Below are 18,324 nucleotides of genomic sequence, written 5' to 3'. Positions count from 1 at the left end.
TACTGGTGTATATCTGAACTTGGAAAGAGCCAGGTTTGTCACACTCCTGTCTCTGAGTCAGGAGTCCATTTGTATTCTTCTCCTCTCTCCCCGAGGGTTCAACAATGCCAGCGATTCAGCTGTAAAATCTAGGCAACCACGGACAGAGGGTCAGCCAGCCAGGCAATCATGAGAGAGGGAGCAGGTCTGACAGTACTTCAGCTGAGCTGGATCCAGCCATCGTCTAACATACACTGTTAACCTTCGGGAGAGTGAGGCTCGCCAGTTTACCTCCCCAACACTTCCCTCCCTCACCTGCAAACCAAGACAGCCACACTTGCCGATCTTTCTTCCATTTGAGAATGTCTCGCACCAAATGAAGATGTTCCCACCTAAAGGTTCTGTGCCATCTCTCGCACACCCTTGATTTCCTTACCAAAAACCGCCCTTACAACCCCACCATTGCCGGTTTTGCCTTCAGGGGTCTGGAATTCTCTGGAATGCTCCGGAATTCCCTCAATAAGACTTGCTGCCTCCCCACCTGTCCCTCTCTCCTTCTTAAACCCATCACTTTGACCAGACTTTTGGTGTTCTGTTACAGTGAGGGGTGATTTTTCCGACCCTGCATGCTCAGGCCCAGAGTATGCTGGGGCTGTACGGCGTTGAAGAATTGTGGGGGAGGGGCCGAGCATATTTAGTGCCAGCGAGAGCCCCTGGACCATGTGAAGGGGATCAGAGGCCATTGAAACCATCGGGTGGCTGGGGACAAGTTGGGCCATGCCAAATTGGCGCTGTCCTGAAAGTGTCAGAGTGGCATTGCCAGGGTCAGTGCCAAGGGGTGAAGCATAAAGGAGTGGGACATGAAAAAGGGATATATTAGGAGGGCCCCAATGCCGTGATTTATGTTACGGGAAGGTTGGGGGGAAGAGCGATCTTGCTGACGATCTCTGTTGTGGTGGGTGAAGGAGAACAGGCCTTCAATGATAGAGGGGGTACCACTGTCTGTGTGGGGGGGGGGGGGTCCGATTTCTGTGAGGCTGGGCTTGCCAGTGTGTTCAGGACCCACCCCATAACATAAAATACAAGTTGTTCTTGAGGTAGGTTAGCACAAAGTAAAGCTCCCTCTGCATTGCCCCAGTTTACCTTAGTTCTGTTAAGAAGATAATGTTCTGATCTGCCACTGCTTTGTGGCCATTCCTTGAAGATGATGCTCCTCTACAATGGGTTTATGATCATTCAGGTTCCACACTAAACTGATTAAAAATAATGTGGAAATACTTTAGGGCAGCATGGTGGCACAGTGGTTAGCACTGCTGCCTCACAGTGCCAGGGACCCAGGTTCAATTCCAGCCTCAGGTCATCAACTGTGTAGCGATTGCACATCCTCCCCATGTCTGCTGGGTTTCCTCTGGGTGCTCCGGTTTCCTCCCACAGTCCAAAGATGAGCGAGTTAGGTGAATTGGCTATGCTAAATTGACCCTAGTGAAAGGGGGATTAGCAGGGTAAATGTGTGGAGTTACGGGAATAGAGTCTGGGTAGGATTGTAGTCTGTACAGATTTGATGGGCCGAATGGACTCCTTCTGTATACTGTAAAGATTCTATGACTTTACTAAAGCATTCCAATGGATTTCTTCGTATCCCGTCCTGAAGAGGTTAACACTGGGATCAAGGATTCTCAGCAGAGGATGGCATTCATTGAAATTTACCTGCTACATGTCCACAATCTCAATAGATATGCTTCCCAAAAGCAGCTAGCCCAGGTAGTGGCCCTTTAATATTTTAGTTAATTCAGACCTGACCAGGCTTTACCTGCAGCTGTGGATGCCGGTAAAGGCTCAGAGTACGTAGATCCATAATGACCTTGAGTGTCACTGAAAGAAAAATACAAGAATTTATCAGTGTGAATTGAAGATTACGACATGTACAATCAGCTTCATTTGGACATATTGGGGAGACCCAAATCAAACCATATCCCTTTATGCTAAGTATGACCTACTATCTATCAAGATAAAATTGCTATCACAGGGATCTTAAAATATCAAAAAGGTTGCATTTATGTAATGTCTTTCACGAGCGTAAGATGATCCAAAGCACTTTTCTGTTGTAATGTAGGAAAGAGGCAGTGAATTTGTACACAGTGAGATCCCATAGAGAGAAATGAAATAATTGATCAGAAAAGGGCATGATCTTATGAAAAAAATTTCAAAGTTTTTTTATGGTGAGCTGTGGGTTGCCATCTTACAGCACTCAGTGCAAAAAAAAGCCTGGATGAGTAAGGTAGGGGGGGAAGAGAGGAGAAATAGCAGAGCCTAAGCTGGCTGCTGAGCACTTGAGGTGCCATTGCACAGGTGCCCTGATCTTCCAATGCACTGGCAGATATCCTGCCACACCTCTGGCACAGATATCTGCCCCCTAACCCATCATTCCCTCTGCTAGCTAACTCCCCCCCACCACTCCACCCCCCAACCCCCTGCCGATCATGCCTCCATCTGCAGAGTTCGACCCCCACCCCGGCTGATCACCCCCTGTCTGCAAAGTGTAGTCCCCCACTCCCATTCCCGCCCCCCCAAAAATACCCCTCGGAGCTCCCTTCACATCCACTGCAGAACTCTCCCCTTGCCTCCCCCAGCATTGCCCCACTCCCACTCAGGCTTTACCCCATTGACACTACCCCGGCGCATTTATGTTGCATTGTGAGGTGCCAGAGAGTCCAATGGGCACTGCCAGGCTAGCGCTGCCCCATGGGCAGTATTTGGCCATGCCCCTGACCATGCAGGGACTTCAATGGCCTCCAATCCTCCCGGCATGACTATCATGTCTGGTCCCAATTGGTGGGGACCATGAGTGATTCTCATCGGCGGTCCTGCCAATGAGGGCAAAAGTCTGGGAGGCTGGAAGCAGTGATTTGGGCGCATTAATGACATGCAAAGCAGGGCTGGAAAGATGGCTTTCAGTGTGAGATTGGTTCACGTCTGGTGTGAAAGCCTCGTACGCTGTGCTGATCGACTGGCACAGCGGGCTGGAAAGATCATGCCCAAAATATTTAGATGGTGCTGGTTGAAGGATTAATATTGGGTTAGACACTGGGGTGACCTGTTCTTCTTCAAATACTGTATTTAAGGGGAAGCTAGATAAATACATAGAGGAGAAAGGAAGAGAAGGACCTATGAATGGGCTGGATGAAGAACAGTGGGAGGAGGTTTAGGTTGAGCATAAATACTGAGATGGACCTGTGGAGCCAACTGGCCTGTTACTGTGTCACAAATACTTTACAATCCATGTGATGTAGGAGCCGCACCATGCTGCTAAAAAGGGAGTTCCAGGATTTTGATCCAGCGACAGTGAAGGAATGATGATATAGTTCCAAGTCAGGATGCAGAGTGCAGCAGGAAGTCGAGAATGATTATTATGGGGGAAAGAGGTATTATCAGAAAAGATCAACCATAACCCAAAACGGAAGGCAAAAATACTTTTAGGGACAAAAAGAACAATTTTCCTGTGGAGATACAGTGTGTGACTGCAGTGCTGGATGGGGACTTTGCATTGCTGGTCAGCTTTAACTAGTGTATTGTGTCCAATTGTGGGCACCACATTTGAGGAAGAGTGAGAAAGCATTTGAAAGGGTTCAGAAATTATTCAAGAGAATGGTTCCAGGGATGAGGAACTGCAGTTACATAGATAGACTGGAGAAGTTGAGAGGAGATTTGATGAAGTTATTCAAAAATGATGAAAGGTCTGGACAGAGTAGATATGGAACAACATGAGGAGAAATGAGGACAATTATTTTCATACAAGGACAGCTGTGATATAGAACAGACTCCTGGAAGTGTGGTGGCAGCAGATTCCATAAGGACTTTTAAGGTAATTGGATGTGTACTTGGAGAGGACTAACTTGTAGCATTTTGGGGAAAAGTTGAGGTGGGACTACATTGGACAGTTGTTTCAAACAGCAGGTACATCAAAGACAGGCTGAACAACCCCCTACGGTATTGTAAGAATCTGTGGTTCCTTTCCGATCTATATACCTATGTTCATAGAATCCTACAGTGCAGAAAGAGGCCATTCAGCCCATCGAGTCTGCACTGACCAGAATCCCACCCAGCCCGTTCCCCATGCCCCTACATATTTTACCTGCTAATCCCTCTAACTTACACATCTCAGAACACTAAGGAGCAAGTTTAGCATGGCCAATGTCACATTACGAAAGAAACATGCAGCTGTTGATGTGGTTTATCTTTTTTTAAGATCACTTGGCCCCAGACTTATTTTTGACAACCAGAGGAAGTTATCAGTTTCCGCATACATATAAATTAGAGATAGCGAGCGAGAGAGAGAGGAGAAAAGAAAGGCACATAAGAACATAAGAAATAGGAGCAGGAGTAGGCCATCTAGCCCTTCGAGCCTGCCCCGCCATTCAATAAGATCATGGCTGATGGAGATTCACCACCCTTTGAGTGAAGAAGTTCCTCCTCAACTCCGTTCTAAACCACCCCCCCCTTTATCTTGAGGCTGTGCCCCCTAGTCCTACTGTCCTTTCTGAGCGGGAAGAGTCTCTCCACCTCTATCCTATCCATCCCATTCATCATCATATATGTCTCAATGAGATCTCCCCTCATTCTTCTAAACTCTAACGAGTACAAGCCTAGTTTATTCAGCCTCTCCTCATAGCTCAACCCCCTCAACTCCGGTATCAGCCTAGTAAACCTCCTCTGCACTCCCTCCAAGGCCAAAATATCCTTGCGTAAGTGCGGCGACCAAAACTGCACACAATACTCCAGCTGCGGCCTCACCAATGCCCTATACAGCTGCAGCAAGACCTCCCTACTTTTATATTCAATCCCCCTCGCTATGAAGGCCAGCATCCCATTCGCCTTCCTGACCACCTGCTACACCTGCAGGCTGGGTTTTTGCGACTCATGCACAAGGACCCCAAGGTCCCTCTGCATTGTCGAGCTGAAACAGACACGTGGATGCACTTATAGAGAAACAAAGGCAGAACGAATGGGCCACACCATCAGAAATGTACACAGTCATGTTTTCTTTACTCTTTTATGGGATGTGGGCATCACTGTGTAGAGTTTGCACATTCTCCCCATGTCTGTGTGGGTTTCCACCAGGTGCTCCGGTTTCCTCCCACAGTCCGATCTGGTTAGGTTAGATGCATTGGCCATGCTAAATTCTCCTTCAGTGTACCCGAACAGATACCGGAGTGTAGCAACTAGGAGATTTTCACAGTAACTTCATTGCAGTGTTAATGCAAGCCTACTTGTGAAACTAATAAACTTTAAAACTTTAAAATTGTCCTTGAATTGAGTAGCTTACTAGGTTATTTCAGAGGGCAGTTAAGAGTTAACCACATTGCTATGGATCTGGAGTCACATGATGGCCAAACCAGGTAAGGATGGCAGATTTCCTTCCCTAAAGGACATTAGTAAACCAGATGAGTTTTTACGGCATACACAGGTACCCGGAGCATTACCCTGGGCCTCTGCATTATTAGTCCTGTAAGAATAACATTGTGTCCTACAAATACAAATAAATAGAGACAATTTAGCATTTAGCTGTTGTAAAACATACATGCACACAAGCCCTGTAATCTAGTGGCCAGGATTTTAAGATCCTTCCCACTCAAAAGGATATTACAATCTCACTGAATAAACAGGAATCTAAATAGCCCACCGTACCTGCTGGCAGGTAACAAACTGGCAGGGCTATGAAATCCTGGTCAGTGTGTCTGTGGTGCCTCGCTGGGTAACAGTCTGGTCTCTGATCAAAAAGATTGCAAGTTGGAATTCCAAATCAGAGTCTGGAGCACAAACTTTAGGCTGACACTTCAGAGCAGTGCTAAGGGAGTGCTGCTCTGTCAGAGGTGTTACTTTTCAAATGAAACGTTATACAGTTGTGAAGGATGCTACATAAATGCAGGTCTTTCTTTGTTAACTACTGGATTGATTCTGGGAACTAAGGGAATAGAACTATGAGAAGAATTAGCTGTACTGGAACTCTTTTTTCAGCCAGTAAGGATGGGATTTGATCAAAGTGTTTAAGGGAGGAGAACATGGAGCCAAGGCAGGTTTTGCTTCAATACGCAGGATTCCAGAATAAATGATTTGTGTTTCAGATTTAGAATAATGAGAATGGGAAAGTCAGGAAAAGCCGTCAAAGGTGTGAAACAGACAAGTAAAGATGGTGAAAAGAAAGAATATGATGCCTTTTATGACCATCAGGTGACCCAAAACTGTGGAGAACATCAAACTTAGGAGAGGAGAGACTGTAAAATCTGGGAGAAGCAGTTGTGAGGAGAGGCTGTCAAGCACAAGGACCAGAGAATTCTAACAATGATGATAATATAACTGCTTTAGCAAAAATATTTCCAATCAGAGACTTGCGAAGGAAGGGACAATGTCGTGGCTGGAAAGTAGCTGGTATGCCTGTTTTTGTCCCGATCAGGGACAAGTCTTTTTCTGTTCATGTTAGTTTAATAAATAAAGTCAGGGCACCTCAGTCTTGTTGAATGTGCATCTTGTACCATGTGGAAGCACCAGGGCAGCATGGTGGCACAATGGTTAGCAATGCTGCCTCACAGTGCCCAGGTTCAATCTTGGGTCATTGTTTGTGTGGAGTTTGCAGGTTCTCCCAGTATCTGCATGGGTTTCCTCCGGGTGCTCCAGTTTCTTCCCACAATCTGAAAGATGTGGTTCGGTGAACTGGCCATGCTAAATTTTCTCTCAGTGTACTCCAACAGGCGCCAGAGTGTGGTGACTAGGGGATGTTCACAGTAACTTCATTGCAGTGTTAATGTAAGCCTACTTGTGACACTAATAAATAAATTAAAACAAAACAGGGCATTGGACAACGATATGTGCATAAGTTATCAGCTAGAGCAGCTTCAGCAAGAAATGGCATCTCTGTGGTGTATCAGTAGGGCTCAGAGTTACAGGGATAGCAGGTGATGATCCTGCAACTTCAGGCTATGCAGACAGTGAGGAAATGGATGACTGCCAGATAGTCAAAGATAAAGAGGCAGATAGATCACAAAACCCCAAGTGCCTTGTGCTCTCTGACCAATTTTCAGATCTGAATACAGTTGAGGGTAATGGTATCTCTTGGGCACTACAATCAGAGCCAGGTCCACGGCAATCTCTGGGGAATACAACCAGGTCCATGGCACCATGACTGGCTCAGCTGTGCAACGGGGAAAGAGGAAGGCCAGAAAAGTGATAAATGATAGGAGATTTGATACTTGTGAAAATGGATCGGCGTTTCTGCAGCCATATATATGCCTGGATGGTATGTTGCCTCCCTACTGCCAGGGTCAAGGATAACACTGAACTGTTGCAGTGCGGGAAGTGTAAACAGCCAGAAGTCACAGGCCATGTTGGTATCAGCAATATCGATAGAAAGAGGGATAAAATCCTGCAAGTAGATTTTAAGGAACTAGAAAGGAAATTAAGAAGTGGGACCTTAAAGATAGTAATCTCCGGATTACTCCTGCTGCCACACACTAGTGGGTACAGGACCCGTGGCTGAATAGGTGGTACAGGAGAGAGGGCTTTAGATTTCTCGAGCATTGGGACCAGCTCTGGGGAGATGGTTCTAAGCGGAACATGGTACATCTCATCAGGGTTAGGACCAATATCATAGTGGGCAGGTTGTTACTGCTGTTGGGGAGGGTTAAACTACCCTGGCAGAGGGATGGAAACCTGAACAGAGATTCACAAGCATGTGAAACAAAGCTGGAAATGGAAGACATGAAATTAGTAAGCAAGTATGGAGGATAGAGAAGTCAAAGGTTAGAAAATAGACAACAAAGGAGTTTGACAGTGCTTGATGTTATATACTTCAATGTAAGGAGACTAGTGAATAAGTCAGATGAGCTGAGGCACAGACAGATACTTGGAAGTAGAATATTATAGCCGTTATTGAAGCATGGCTTAAACAAGGGCATGAATAGCAGCTCGTTCCTGTTGCAGGATTTTCAGATGGGAAAGAGAGAGGGATTTTGATTAAGGAAACAGGGACAGCTGAAAGGAGGGATAATGTCCTAGATACAGCATCAAATGAGTTGAATTCAGGATCAAATAAAGAAACAAGCAGTGACATAGACTATAGGCCTCCAAATGGCCAGCAGGAAATAAAAGAAAATGCACAGGCAAATTGCAGAACAATAGAAGTGTGGTGACTAGGGGATTTTCACAGTAACTCCATTGCAGTATTAATGTAAGCTTACTTGTGACACTAATAAGCTAAGTTTAACTTTTTAAAATACGGGATTTCAATTAGTCTCCTGTTAATTGGTTAAATTCACTGTAAAAGGTAGAGGACACAAAATTCTTAAAAAGTATTCAGGAGAACTATTTAGCGAATGCACAGCTTGTCTGAAGGGGAAGCAGCAGTTCTGGACCTCAATTGAGGGAATGATGCTGGGCCAGTGGATAGGGGATCAGGGGAAGGGTGGAGAGTATTTTGATGGCAGTGACTACAATTCAGCAAAATATAGCATTATGTGGAAAAGCTTAATCTTGCTGGCAGGCAAATTATTAAAAAAAGGTTTTAATGGACATTATAAATCATCTTTTAGAAAGGTATGGATTAATTAATGACGGTTGGCATGGATTTGTAAAGGGAAAGATGAAAAAAACCCTACCACATTGCCCACTCCGATTCCAGGGTGGGCGGTGTTCCCAGAATGGAAATTTCTGATGGCCTCGGGCATAATTTTATGATCTTGCCCAAGCGAGGCTGTAAAATCCTGCCCAATGTGCCTGAATAACTTGATTGAATTTTTTGAGGTGGTAACAAGGAGGGTTGATAAGAGTAGCTCATTTGATGCAGTCAACATGAATTTTAGAAAGGCCTTTAACATGGTCATATCATGAAAGCTCCTTGGCTCCAAGGACAAGTTGGGTCCAAAACTGGCTCAATGGCAGCAAGGAAAGAGTTTGTGATCAGTGGGTGTTTTTGCGACTGGAAAGTTATTTCAAGTGTGATTCAATCAGGCTCAAGCTTTGGATCCCTTGCTGTCCATGGCATATATCAATAATTTGGACTTAAATGTAAGAAGCATGAGTAAGAAGTTCGCTGATGATACAAAAATTGGTTGTGTGGTTGAAAAATAATGGAAAAACCTGCAGCATGGTGTGCAAAAAAGAGGTCTGCAGAAGTTATGAAATAGTGTATTGGGAAAGACAAACCGGGCAAGGGTATACACTATAAATGATTGGATTCTGAGAAGTATACAGAAATAGGTGACCTTGTGGTGCATGTGCGAGTCAGATAGATAAATTGATTAAGAAGCAGATGGGATAATTCCCTGTATTGACCATAGTATAGAATATATTGGGACAGTAAAAAAGTTCTCATTTTCTTTGAACATTTCTCTATATCAAATATAAAAATATTGAAAACAATGGCTGTTTGGCTCCCGGTTAAGCATTATCAAATTGGGCAATGAGTCCTTTTGCTGTCCAATTGGCATAGGAAGGTAGCACATAATAAGGATGGGTGTGTTGGCTAATCACAATTGGCAACCCTAGGGAAAGAAGTTTCTTCTAAATTCCTCGGTGACTGTCTTATATCGATGGTCTCTAGTTATGCTCTTCTCCACGAGTGAAAATATTCTCTCTGTATCTACTCCATCAAGACCTTTCAGAACTTTAACAATCTCTATTTGGTCACCCCCTCAGTCTTCTTTCTCAACGGAAAGGAGATTCACCCTCTCAATTGTGGGCCGAAGGGCCTGTTCCGCGCTGTAATGTTCTAATTGTTAGGTTCTTTTATTGGCACAAGACTGGAAACATTCTGGTCAGCAAAAGGAATACAGTTATTGGATTTAAAAACTGATTTTGGTCTGAAATGGTGTTCTGAGGCCCCACCAAGACAAGCAGAGTAAGAACCTCTGGAAGTTCTAGTTGTCGATCCTGGTTAGCGATATTCCCAGTGGAGATTTAATGCCAGACCTCGAGGGTTGGATTTTATGGTCTCACTTGTCTTGAAACCATAAAATCCTGCCTGAGGCCAACAGGCCTTTCCATGGTCTGCCCTTCACCTGCTCCAATTCCAGAGGCAAGCAGGACGGTAAAATCCCAGCCCCGGGACGGCATGGCTGCACAGTGGTTAGCATTGCTGCCTCTCAGTGCCAGGGACGCAGGTTCAATTCCAGCCTTGGATCACTGTCTGTGTGGAGTTTGCACATCTTCCCTGTGTCTGCGCGAGTTTCAGTTCCCTCCCGCACTCCAAAGATGTGCAGGTTAAGTGGATTGGCCATGTTAAGTTGACCCTAGTGTCAGGGGATTAGCAGGGTAAATGTGTAGGGTTACGAGAATGGGACCTGAGCGGGATTGTGGTCGGTGCAGACTCGATGGGCTGAATCACCTCCTTCTGCACTGTAGGGATTCTAGTCTCAAACTGTCCACCCTACAGTTGATCATTGGACACATCCATCCTCCGGGGTGCCACCATCCCACATCAATAGGAAAGCGAAGAGACTATCATCCAACTGGATGACTACTGACTGTCAATCAAACAACCAATTCCCACCCAAATATTCTTAATGGGCCAATAAGCAGGGGCTTAAAGAAAACTGTGAGATAAAAACACATTAATTCATGCCCCTCTGCATTTTCCTGCCGAGTTGCTCACAACACTTTTCCAATAGTTAGCCTTCAATCACAGACTCCCACATCATGGGATACACTTCAGTCTGTGCAACACAGTGCAGCCTGTAAGCCACTGGCTGCCACCGTTACCTGTTGCATCTGGCTATGTTAAAGCCGAGGACATCGGAATGCAGTGATATCTGCGATAGAGAATCTCTCCTCCTCCTCCCCCCCCCCCCTCCCCCTCAGTCTCAGTAAACCTCGGGGAAGAAAGTCGATTCCGGCTGTTGCAAGTTGCAATGGCCGGTTGATTGAACTTGCAATTATAATATTTACAAGAAGCCAGCTTTACTGTACACTGTAGTCATGGTTCAGTCAACAGCAGGGGAGAACGTAAGCTGCAGCCGGAGAGTTGTAGAAGGTTGGGGTTTCTTTTACCTGAGCAGTGCTTGTTTGTCCATAGTTTGGGACGGCAGTCAGTGTCTGTGCCCAGCGATGTCTTCACTCTGCCAAACCTCCGCACTCCTCTCCCTGCTGGATCAGTTTCACTCTCAGTGGCCTCCGGGCTCAGTTAGTTTCGTTTCTTCCCTTCAGGAACACTTTTCCACGCCTTTGCGAGATCCCTCCTTCCTTTCTCCGTAGCAGCCTCTCAGACTGGGAATTAAACATTCAGGGGAGGTTCATGCAGTACTTCTTTCAGAACTACACCACAGTAGCGGAAGTGACTGTATTCACCGTTAAAGGCATATCACCGGCTCTGATATTCAGCCTGATTCACCCGAGGAAAAGCTGGTGATTCCAAATAAACCTATTGGACTTTAACCTGATGTTGTGAGACTTCTTACTGTGCCCACCCCAGTCCAACGCCGGCAACTCCACATCATCAGATATTCAAGTCTTTAGCTTCTTAAATGTTAAACAGTTCAAACCCAACCTTTTCCATGGTGAAAACACATGAGGGCTAGGCTCCCTTGGATGCCACTCTGAAGCCCCCAAGTGGCCATTCTCTACTCAGGCGGTGTGTTGGCAAGCCATTTGTGGCTGTACAATCTAACCCCATCTCTTGTCAGATAACCTGACGTGAGCAGAGATTCCGACATGAAGGCATGTAGAATCGCAGGCCCCAATGAGCTCAATGCAGTCTATGCCTGTTATGAGCAAGAGGTCAGCGAGAGCACGCCATCCACCCTGGAAGCCTTGGCCAAACCTGTATCTGACGTCACCATCGCCAACGTAAGATCAGCCTTCTCAACAGTCAGCCCACAGAAAGCGACTGGCCTAATGGGATCCCTGGATGAGCACTCGGAATCTGCGTGGAACAGCTGGCAGGGGTATTTGCAGGCATTTTTAACCTCTCTTTACACCAATCCGTGGTCCCTATCTTCTTCAAGAAGATAACCATCATCCTGTACGAAAGAAAAGCCAGGGAGCGTGCCTTAGTGACTATCATCTGACATCTATCATCATGAAGTGCTTTGAAATGTTAGTCCTGGATCCACTACAGTTTGCTTACGGCCATAATAGATCACAACAGACGCCATTTCCTTGACCCTACACTCAATCCTGGAACACCTAGATAGCAAAGACATATATGTCAGACTCCTATTTATTGACTACAGCTCAGCCTTCAACACCATTATTCCTCCAAAACTCTGTGGCCTGGGGCTCAGCTCCTCCCTCTGTGACTGGATCCTAGCCTTCCTAACCCACTGACCACAATTAGTATGGATAGGCAACAACACCTTCATGATCGTCCTCAACTCCGATGTCCCACAAGGTTATGTCCTAAGCCCCTTACTGTACTCCTTATACAGTTATGACTGTGGCCAAATTCCCCTACAACTTGATTTTCAAGTTTGCTGATGACTCCACTGTAGTGGGTTGGATTGCAAACAGTGACGATATGGAAGACAGGAAAAAGATAGAAAATCTGGTGAACTGGTGTGATAACAATAATCTCTCCCTCAAAGTCAATAACGCAAAGGAGATAGTCATGGACTTCAGGAAGCATAATGGGGGACATGCCACTATCGACATCAATGGGGATGAAGTGGAAATGGTCAAGAGCTTCAAGTTTCTAGGTATTAAGATCACCAACAACTTGCCTGGTTCCCCCCATGCTGACATCATAGTTAAGGAAGCCCACCAACACCTCTACCTTCTCAAGAGGCTAAGGAAATTTGGCATGTCCACTATGGCTCTCACCAACTTTTACAGATGCACTATAGAAAGCATTCTTTCTCATTGTATCACATCTTGATATGGCTCCTGCTCTGCCAAGACTGTAAGAAACGACAAAGGGTCGTGAATGAATCCCAATCAATATTGCAAACCAGCCTCCCATCCATTGACACTTGCCGCTTCCTCGGAAAAGCAGCCAGCATAATCAAGGACCCCATGCACCTCAGACATACTCTCTTCCGCCTTCTTCAGTTGGGCAAAAGATACAAAAGCCTGAGGTCACATCCAACCGACTCAAGAACAGCTTCTTCTGTGCTGCCATCAGACCTTTGAATGGACCTATCTTGTATTAAGTTGACCTTTCTCTACACCCTAGCATTCTGCACTCTCTCTTTTCCTTTTTTCTGTTCGGTATGCTTTGTCTTGTAGTGCTCAAAAAACAATACTTTTCGCTGTATACTAATACAGGTGACAATAATAACTCAAATCAAATCAAGATCCTGATAGGAATAGGAGGAAACCATCTCGCCGCTTGAACTTGTTCCACCATTCATTGAGATCATGGATGGCCTGAGGAGGGTCCCTGTGCCCACCTGGCATGGTGGATAATGATTTCCTGGCTGGTTACTGTGGTTTCCATACCAGTGGTGCTAATCCACTGGGCTTGCAGAGAGTCTGTCTGAGCCAGGTGACAGACCCCTTTCAAAAGTCAACCGGAATCCTGTGGCATATGTAGCACCCTATTTACCATTTCATGGCAACAGTGAGCTCAGCTTGGGTTATGCACATTCCATCTTTTGTAAGCTAAAGAGAAGATGCCTGGTAGGTAAACCTGTGTGCATTGTATTTTTTGGGGGGAGCAGAGCCAGGAGGAGCAAAAATGGAATCCTGGCCTTTACGGAAACAGCCTGGGCACTTGATTATAAAGGTCTTCCTCATCCCGAGATCTGACCCTTCACACACACCAACAGACCTCCTTTATTGCAGCCTGGAGGTGGCCTTAATATCAGGGCATTACCGAGACTGGCCGTCTGAAGGCCAGCGGCCTACCCTGGGTTGCTCACTTTCCTGACAGCAGACGAATGAAGCCTGGCCACCTCAGTGGGATAAGACCCTCCTGGCATGGAAAATTAGGGGATGGGGAAATTTTATGGGAGGGAGAAATTTGCATCATTCTCCAAACAGGAGTCAGTAGATGGCAATCAGAAGCAAGACTGCTTACTTCCACCTCCAAAAAATTGCTTAACTTCCCCATTCTCAGCCCATTTGTTGCTGAAACCCTCATTCATGCCTTTGTTAAGTAGACTCGACTATCCCGGCGCATTGCTGGCTGCTCCCCCACATTCCACCCTCTGTAAACCTAGGCTGTCTAAAACTCTGCTGCCCTTGACTTGACTTGCAACAAGTCCTGTACCCCTATCATTTGATTTGATTTATTATTGTCACATGCATATAGTGAAAAGTATTGTTTCTTGCGTGCGATACAGAGAAAGCATACCGTTCATAGAGAAGGAAATGAGAGAGTGCAGAATGTAGTGTTACAGTCATAGCTAGGGTGTAGAGAAAGAGCAACTTAATGCAAGGTAAGTCCATTCAAAAGTCTGACAGCAACAGGGAAGAAGCTGTTCTTGAGTCGGTTAGTACGTGATCTCAGACTTTTGTATCTTTTTCCTGACAGAAGAAGATGGAATACAGAATGTCAGGGGTGCGTGGGGTTCTGAATTATGCTGGCTGCTTTGCCTGAGGCAGCAGAAAGTGTAGACAAAGTCAATGGATGGGAGGCTGGTTTGCGTGATGGATTGGACTACATTTACAACCTTTGTAGTTTCTTGCAATCTACAGCAGAGCAGGAACCATACCAATCAATGAATCAACCAGAAAGAATGCTTTCTATGGTGCAACTGTAGAAGGTGGTGAGAGTCGTAGCTGACACGCCAAATTTCCTCAGTCTTCTGAGAAAATAGAGGCATTGGTGGGCTTTCTTAACTATAATGTCGACATGGGGGACCAGGACAGGTTGTTGTTGATCTGGACACCTCAAGACTTGAAGATCTCAACCCTTTCTACTTTGTCCCCGTTGATGTAAACAGGGGCATGTTCTCCTCAACGCTTCCTGAAGTTGATGACAATTTCCTTTCCTTCATTTTGGTGACATTGTGGATATCTCTGTGTCCACTGCCCAAACTCGATTTTAAAATTCAAACCCTTGTTTACAAATCCCTCCACAGACATGTCCCTCCCTAATTTGCTAATCCCCTCTAGCCTTTCCTTCTGGCCTCTTGCTCATTTCCTGTGGTAGCTGCTTCACCATTCAGTTGCCTGGGCCCCAAAGCCCTTGAATTTCCACCCTACACCTCCTCCTTTTGCAACAATTCTGAGAGCAAGCCTCCGACCAAGCTTTTGATCATCTGACCTAATATTTCCTCATGTGGCTCAGTGCCACACTGTGAAGCATCATTGTGTTCAAGACACTGAGTGGAATTTTCCAGTCTCTGTACAGAAAGCTGGCTAAGGCGAGGAAATCCACCAGCGGCTGATAATCCAGCACTCAGAAAAACATCTGCTGGCGGGCGGAGCCGAGAAAGCCAGCAGCTAGGAACTTCAAAGTTAGGAAGGGTGCCCCGATTTCAAGTAGAAAAGACAGGAATGCCTCCACTACCCCCCACCCCACACGTATATATACACACACAAAAGGGGAACCTCATGGACATAGTGCCCTCCCCCAATGGACATGGGGACTCTCCACGCACACACAAGCGAAAGCCCCCCTAACTGATCATGGAACTCCACAGAGAGGCTCCCTTGGCACTGCCCCCTGGCAGTGCTAGGGGACAATGCCAGAGTACTGCCCGACCATATTCCTCCACCCCCAAGGGCTATACTTACCTGTGCCCTTCTCCACTTGATTCCCATTTTTAAAAGCTTGCTGTAAACCTTGCTGATGTGATATCACGTTAGCAAGAGGAGAGATCCTGCTATGGGGGGGAAACATAGGCTGGGGATGCCCTTTATTTAGATTATGATTTATTTCAATGAGATTCCTGACCTGTCACTGGCGAGGAGCAGGAAGAATCGGAAAACAAGATTTTGCCAGCGATATTCTCACTTTCCAACTCTCACGATATTTTGCACCCATGTCATCATTTGCACTCATGGCAAACACGGGTGCAAAGTTGTTGCCACTGTATGATTTGAAGTTGTTGTAGTTGAGTCTGATAATCCTCCCCCTCACTTGAAGTAATGTAGATGAAGAAAATTGAAGATTTGACAGCGGCAAACTCATCACAACTCTGACAAAGGTTCATCCAGACTTGACACGTTAGCTCTGTTATCTCTCCACAGATGCTATCAGACCTGCTGAGAATTTCCAGTATTTTTGTTTGTGTTGTTGTCACAGACTGGAACTGGCGCTCTTTGTTTGAAAGAACTTGTTCAGCACCTTGCACAATAACAGGAAATCCCAAAGTAATTTACAGCTAGTTGAAGTGCTATGGCTATTGCAATGTTGAAATGTGTCAGATATTTCCACACAGCAAACTCCCACACACATCAGTAAGGATACTGACCTGTTAATCTGTTTCTTTTAGCTGTTGATTGAAGGACAGATATTGATAAAGACACTGGGGCAAACTCCCTTACCCTCCTTCAAAGTAGTGTTGTGGGACCTTTTGCAACCACCCTGAGGACACTCAGGGGTCTGGTCTAACATTAAGTTGAAAGCCGTTACTTGCTGGATACATTGACAGAGTTGCTGAGGTGACTCATTGACTTCTTAATTTTACGGAACGTTTGATCAACGGGAAGGAGAAGCAGTTGTGAAAATCAATGATGCAACAGAGGGCACAGGATAAAATTGCTGAGGGCTTTTTTGAACATCTGCTGTTGGCCAGCAATAAACCTACTTCTTTCGTAAAAAGGGAAAAAACCCCCGCAAAACTAAACACAATTTTTGCAATTTTTGTTAAATTGCAACCCCATCAGTTTTATATTGAAATGTGGAATCTTCAGAGTTAAAAACTTCTCTATCAAGAACAGAGAATTGTGATCAATGGTTGTTATTCAGACCTGGAGGTGTGCACAGTGATATCCCGTAGGGTTGGTATTGGGGCCACTCTCTGTTGAAATATATTAATGATCTGGATAAACAGGCATAACCTCAAGGTGTCTAGCTGATTCCAGATGTAAGAAAGAGAGAGGATAGTAACAAGGCATAGCATAGCCTTGTAAAATGGGATGGCAGAGGAAGTTTAACACAGAGAATTATGATGCATTTTGGAAAGAAAAGTGAAGATATGCCACATAGTTTTAAGTGGCCCAAATTAAGTGGTATAAAGGAACAGAGAGACCTGAGGTTCTCTTACACAAAGCTCTGAAGTTGGCGGGGCAAGATGAGAAGGCTGATTAAAAAGCATATGTGATGCTTTATAAATTGAAGCATAGAGTGCTCAGGAAAGAGAGTTATGATAAACTTTTAGAAAACAATGGTTAGGCCTCAGCTTGAGTGTCATGTCCAATTCTGGGCATCAAACATTAAGAAGGATGTCAATGCCTTGGAGAAGATATCGAGGAGATTTAATAGAATTTTCTTTGGTCACGTCTACCTTATTGCCCATCCCTAATTGCCCTTTAGAAGGTGGTGGTGACCTGCCTTCTTGAACTGCTAGAGTTCATGTGATGTAGATGCACCCACAGTGCTGTTATGGGAAGGAATTCCAGGATAATGACTCAGCGATAGTGAAGGGTGGCGTCCAGGATGAGCAACTTCAGTTATGTACAGAGACTGGAGGAACTCTGTCCTCTTTGGAGCAGAAAAGGCTAAGAGAAGATTTTATCAAGGTGTTTAAAATGAGAGTGATCTGAAGGAGTAGACAAGAAGGAACTTTAGACTGGCAGCAATATCAGTACTCAGAGAACATGTACTTAATGCAACTGGCAAAAAACCCAGGCACAAATTAGACTTTTTTAATACAGTAAGTTATGGAATGCGCTGCCTGAAAGGATGTTGGAACAGATTTAATAGGATTGTTCAAAAGGGAATTGCATAACCACTTAAAGAAGAGAATTTTACAGAGCAATGGACAAAGAGCCGGGGAGCAGGAGTAATTAGATAACTCTTCCAAAAGGCTTGCATGGGCGATATGGACTGAAAGGGTTCCATCTGGGCTGTGTGATTGAAAATCGTTTGAATTGTGCATTCTCTGATTAATTGGGAATGTCTTGAATGATCTGGTCCCATTTACCACCAGATAACTGTGAGGATGGCAGCTTGTGACAGTCCCCTCATTTACATTTGTCATTATTTGCCTCATTGGGATTGGGGTTCAGACTGAAGGTGGAGATGATCCTCACAGGTTTGTGTAATAAATATTGGATATCCGGAGCCAGGTTATAATCCATCACTTAATTGAGTTGTTCCAGTTTCTTTTAATAGGAGAACAATAATTAGGCAAGAATGTGTTAGGGATAGGGTGTGGATCAAAATCCTTGGATGGTTTATATTTAGAATAATAGATATAATGTGTTACTGGCTGAAATGCAATTTAGAATTCTCTTCCTTCTGAGGCT

General features: G+C 45.1%; 1 protein-coding gene across 1 annotated transcript in view; it reads right to left on the bottom strand.

The window, feature by feature from the left end:
• The window catches only part of LOC145339606 (protein SSUH2 homolog), a 46,462-nt gene extending 35,253 nt beyond the window's left edge, over positions 1 to 11,209 (bottom strand). The window contains exons 1-2 of the mRNA XM_080184108.1: positions 11,017 to 11,209; positions 1,790 to 1,851 (exon numbers count right to left, since the gene is read on the bottom strand). Of these exons, the coding sequence (XP_080040234.1) occupies positions 1,790 to 1,851; positions 11,017 to 11,039 (85 nt within the window). The 5' untranslated portion in view covers positions 11,040 to 11,209. The remainder of the gene's footprint in view (positions 1 to 1,789; positions 1,852 to 11,016) is intronic.
• Between the last annotated feature and the right edge of the window lie 7,115 nt (positions 11,210 to 18,324).

Source organism: Carcharhinus amblyrhynchos, chromosome 3 (genome assembly GCF_965287045.1).
Source record: "Carcharhinus amblyrhynchos chromosome 3, sCarAmb.v2.hapA, whole genome shotgun sequence".
In the NCBI taxonomy this organism is placed as follows: domain Eukaryota; kingdom Metazoa; phylum Chordata; class Chondrichthyes; order Carcharhiniformes; family Carcharhinidae; genus Carcharhinus; species Carcharhinus amblyrhynchos.
The sequence above is the reverse complement of the archived record's forward strand: the minus strand, read 5'-3'. Positions and strand labels throughout refer to the sequence as shown.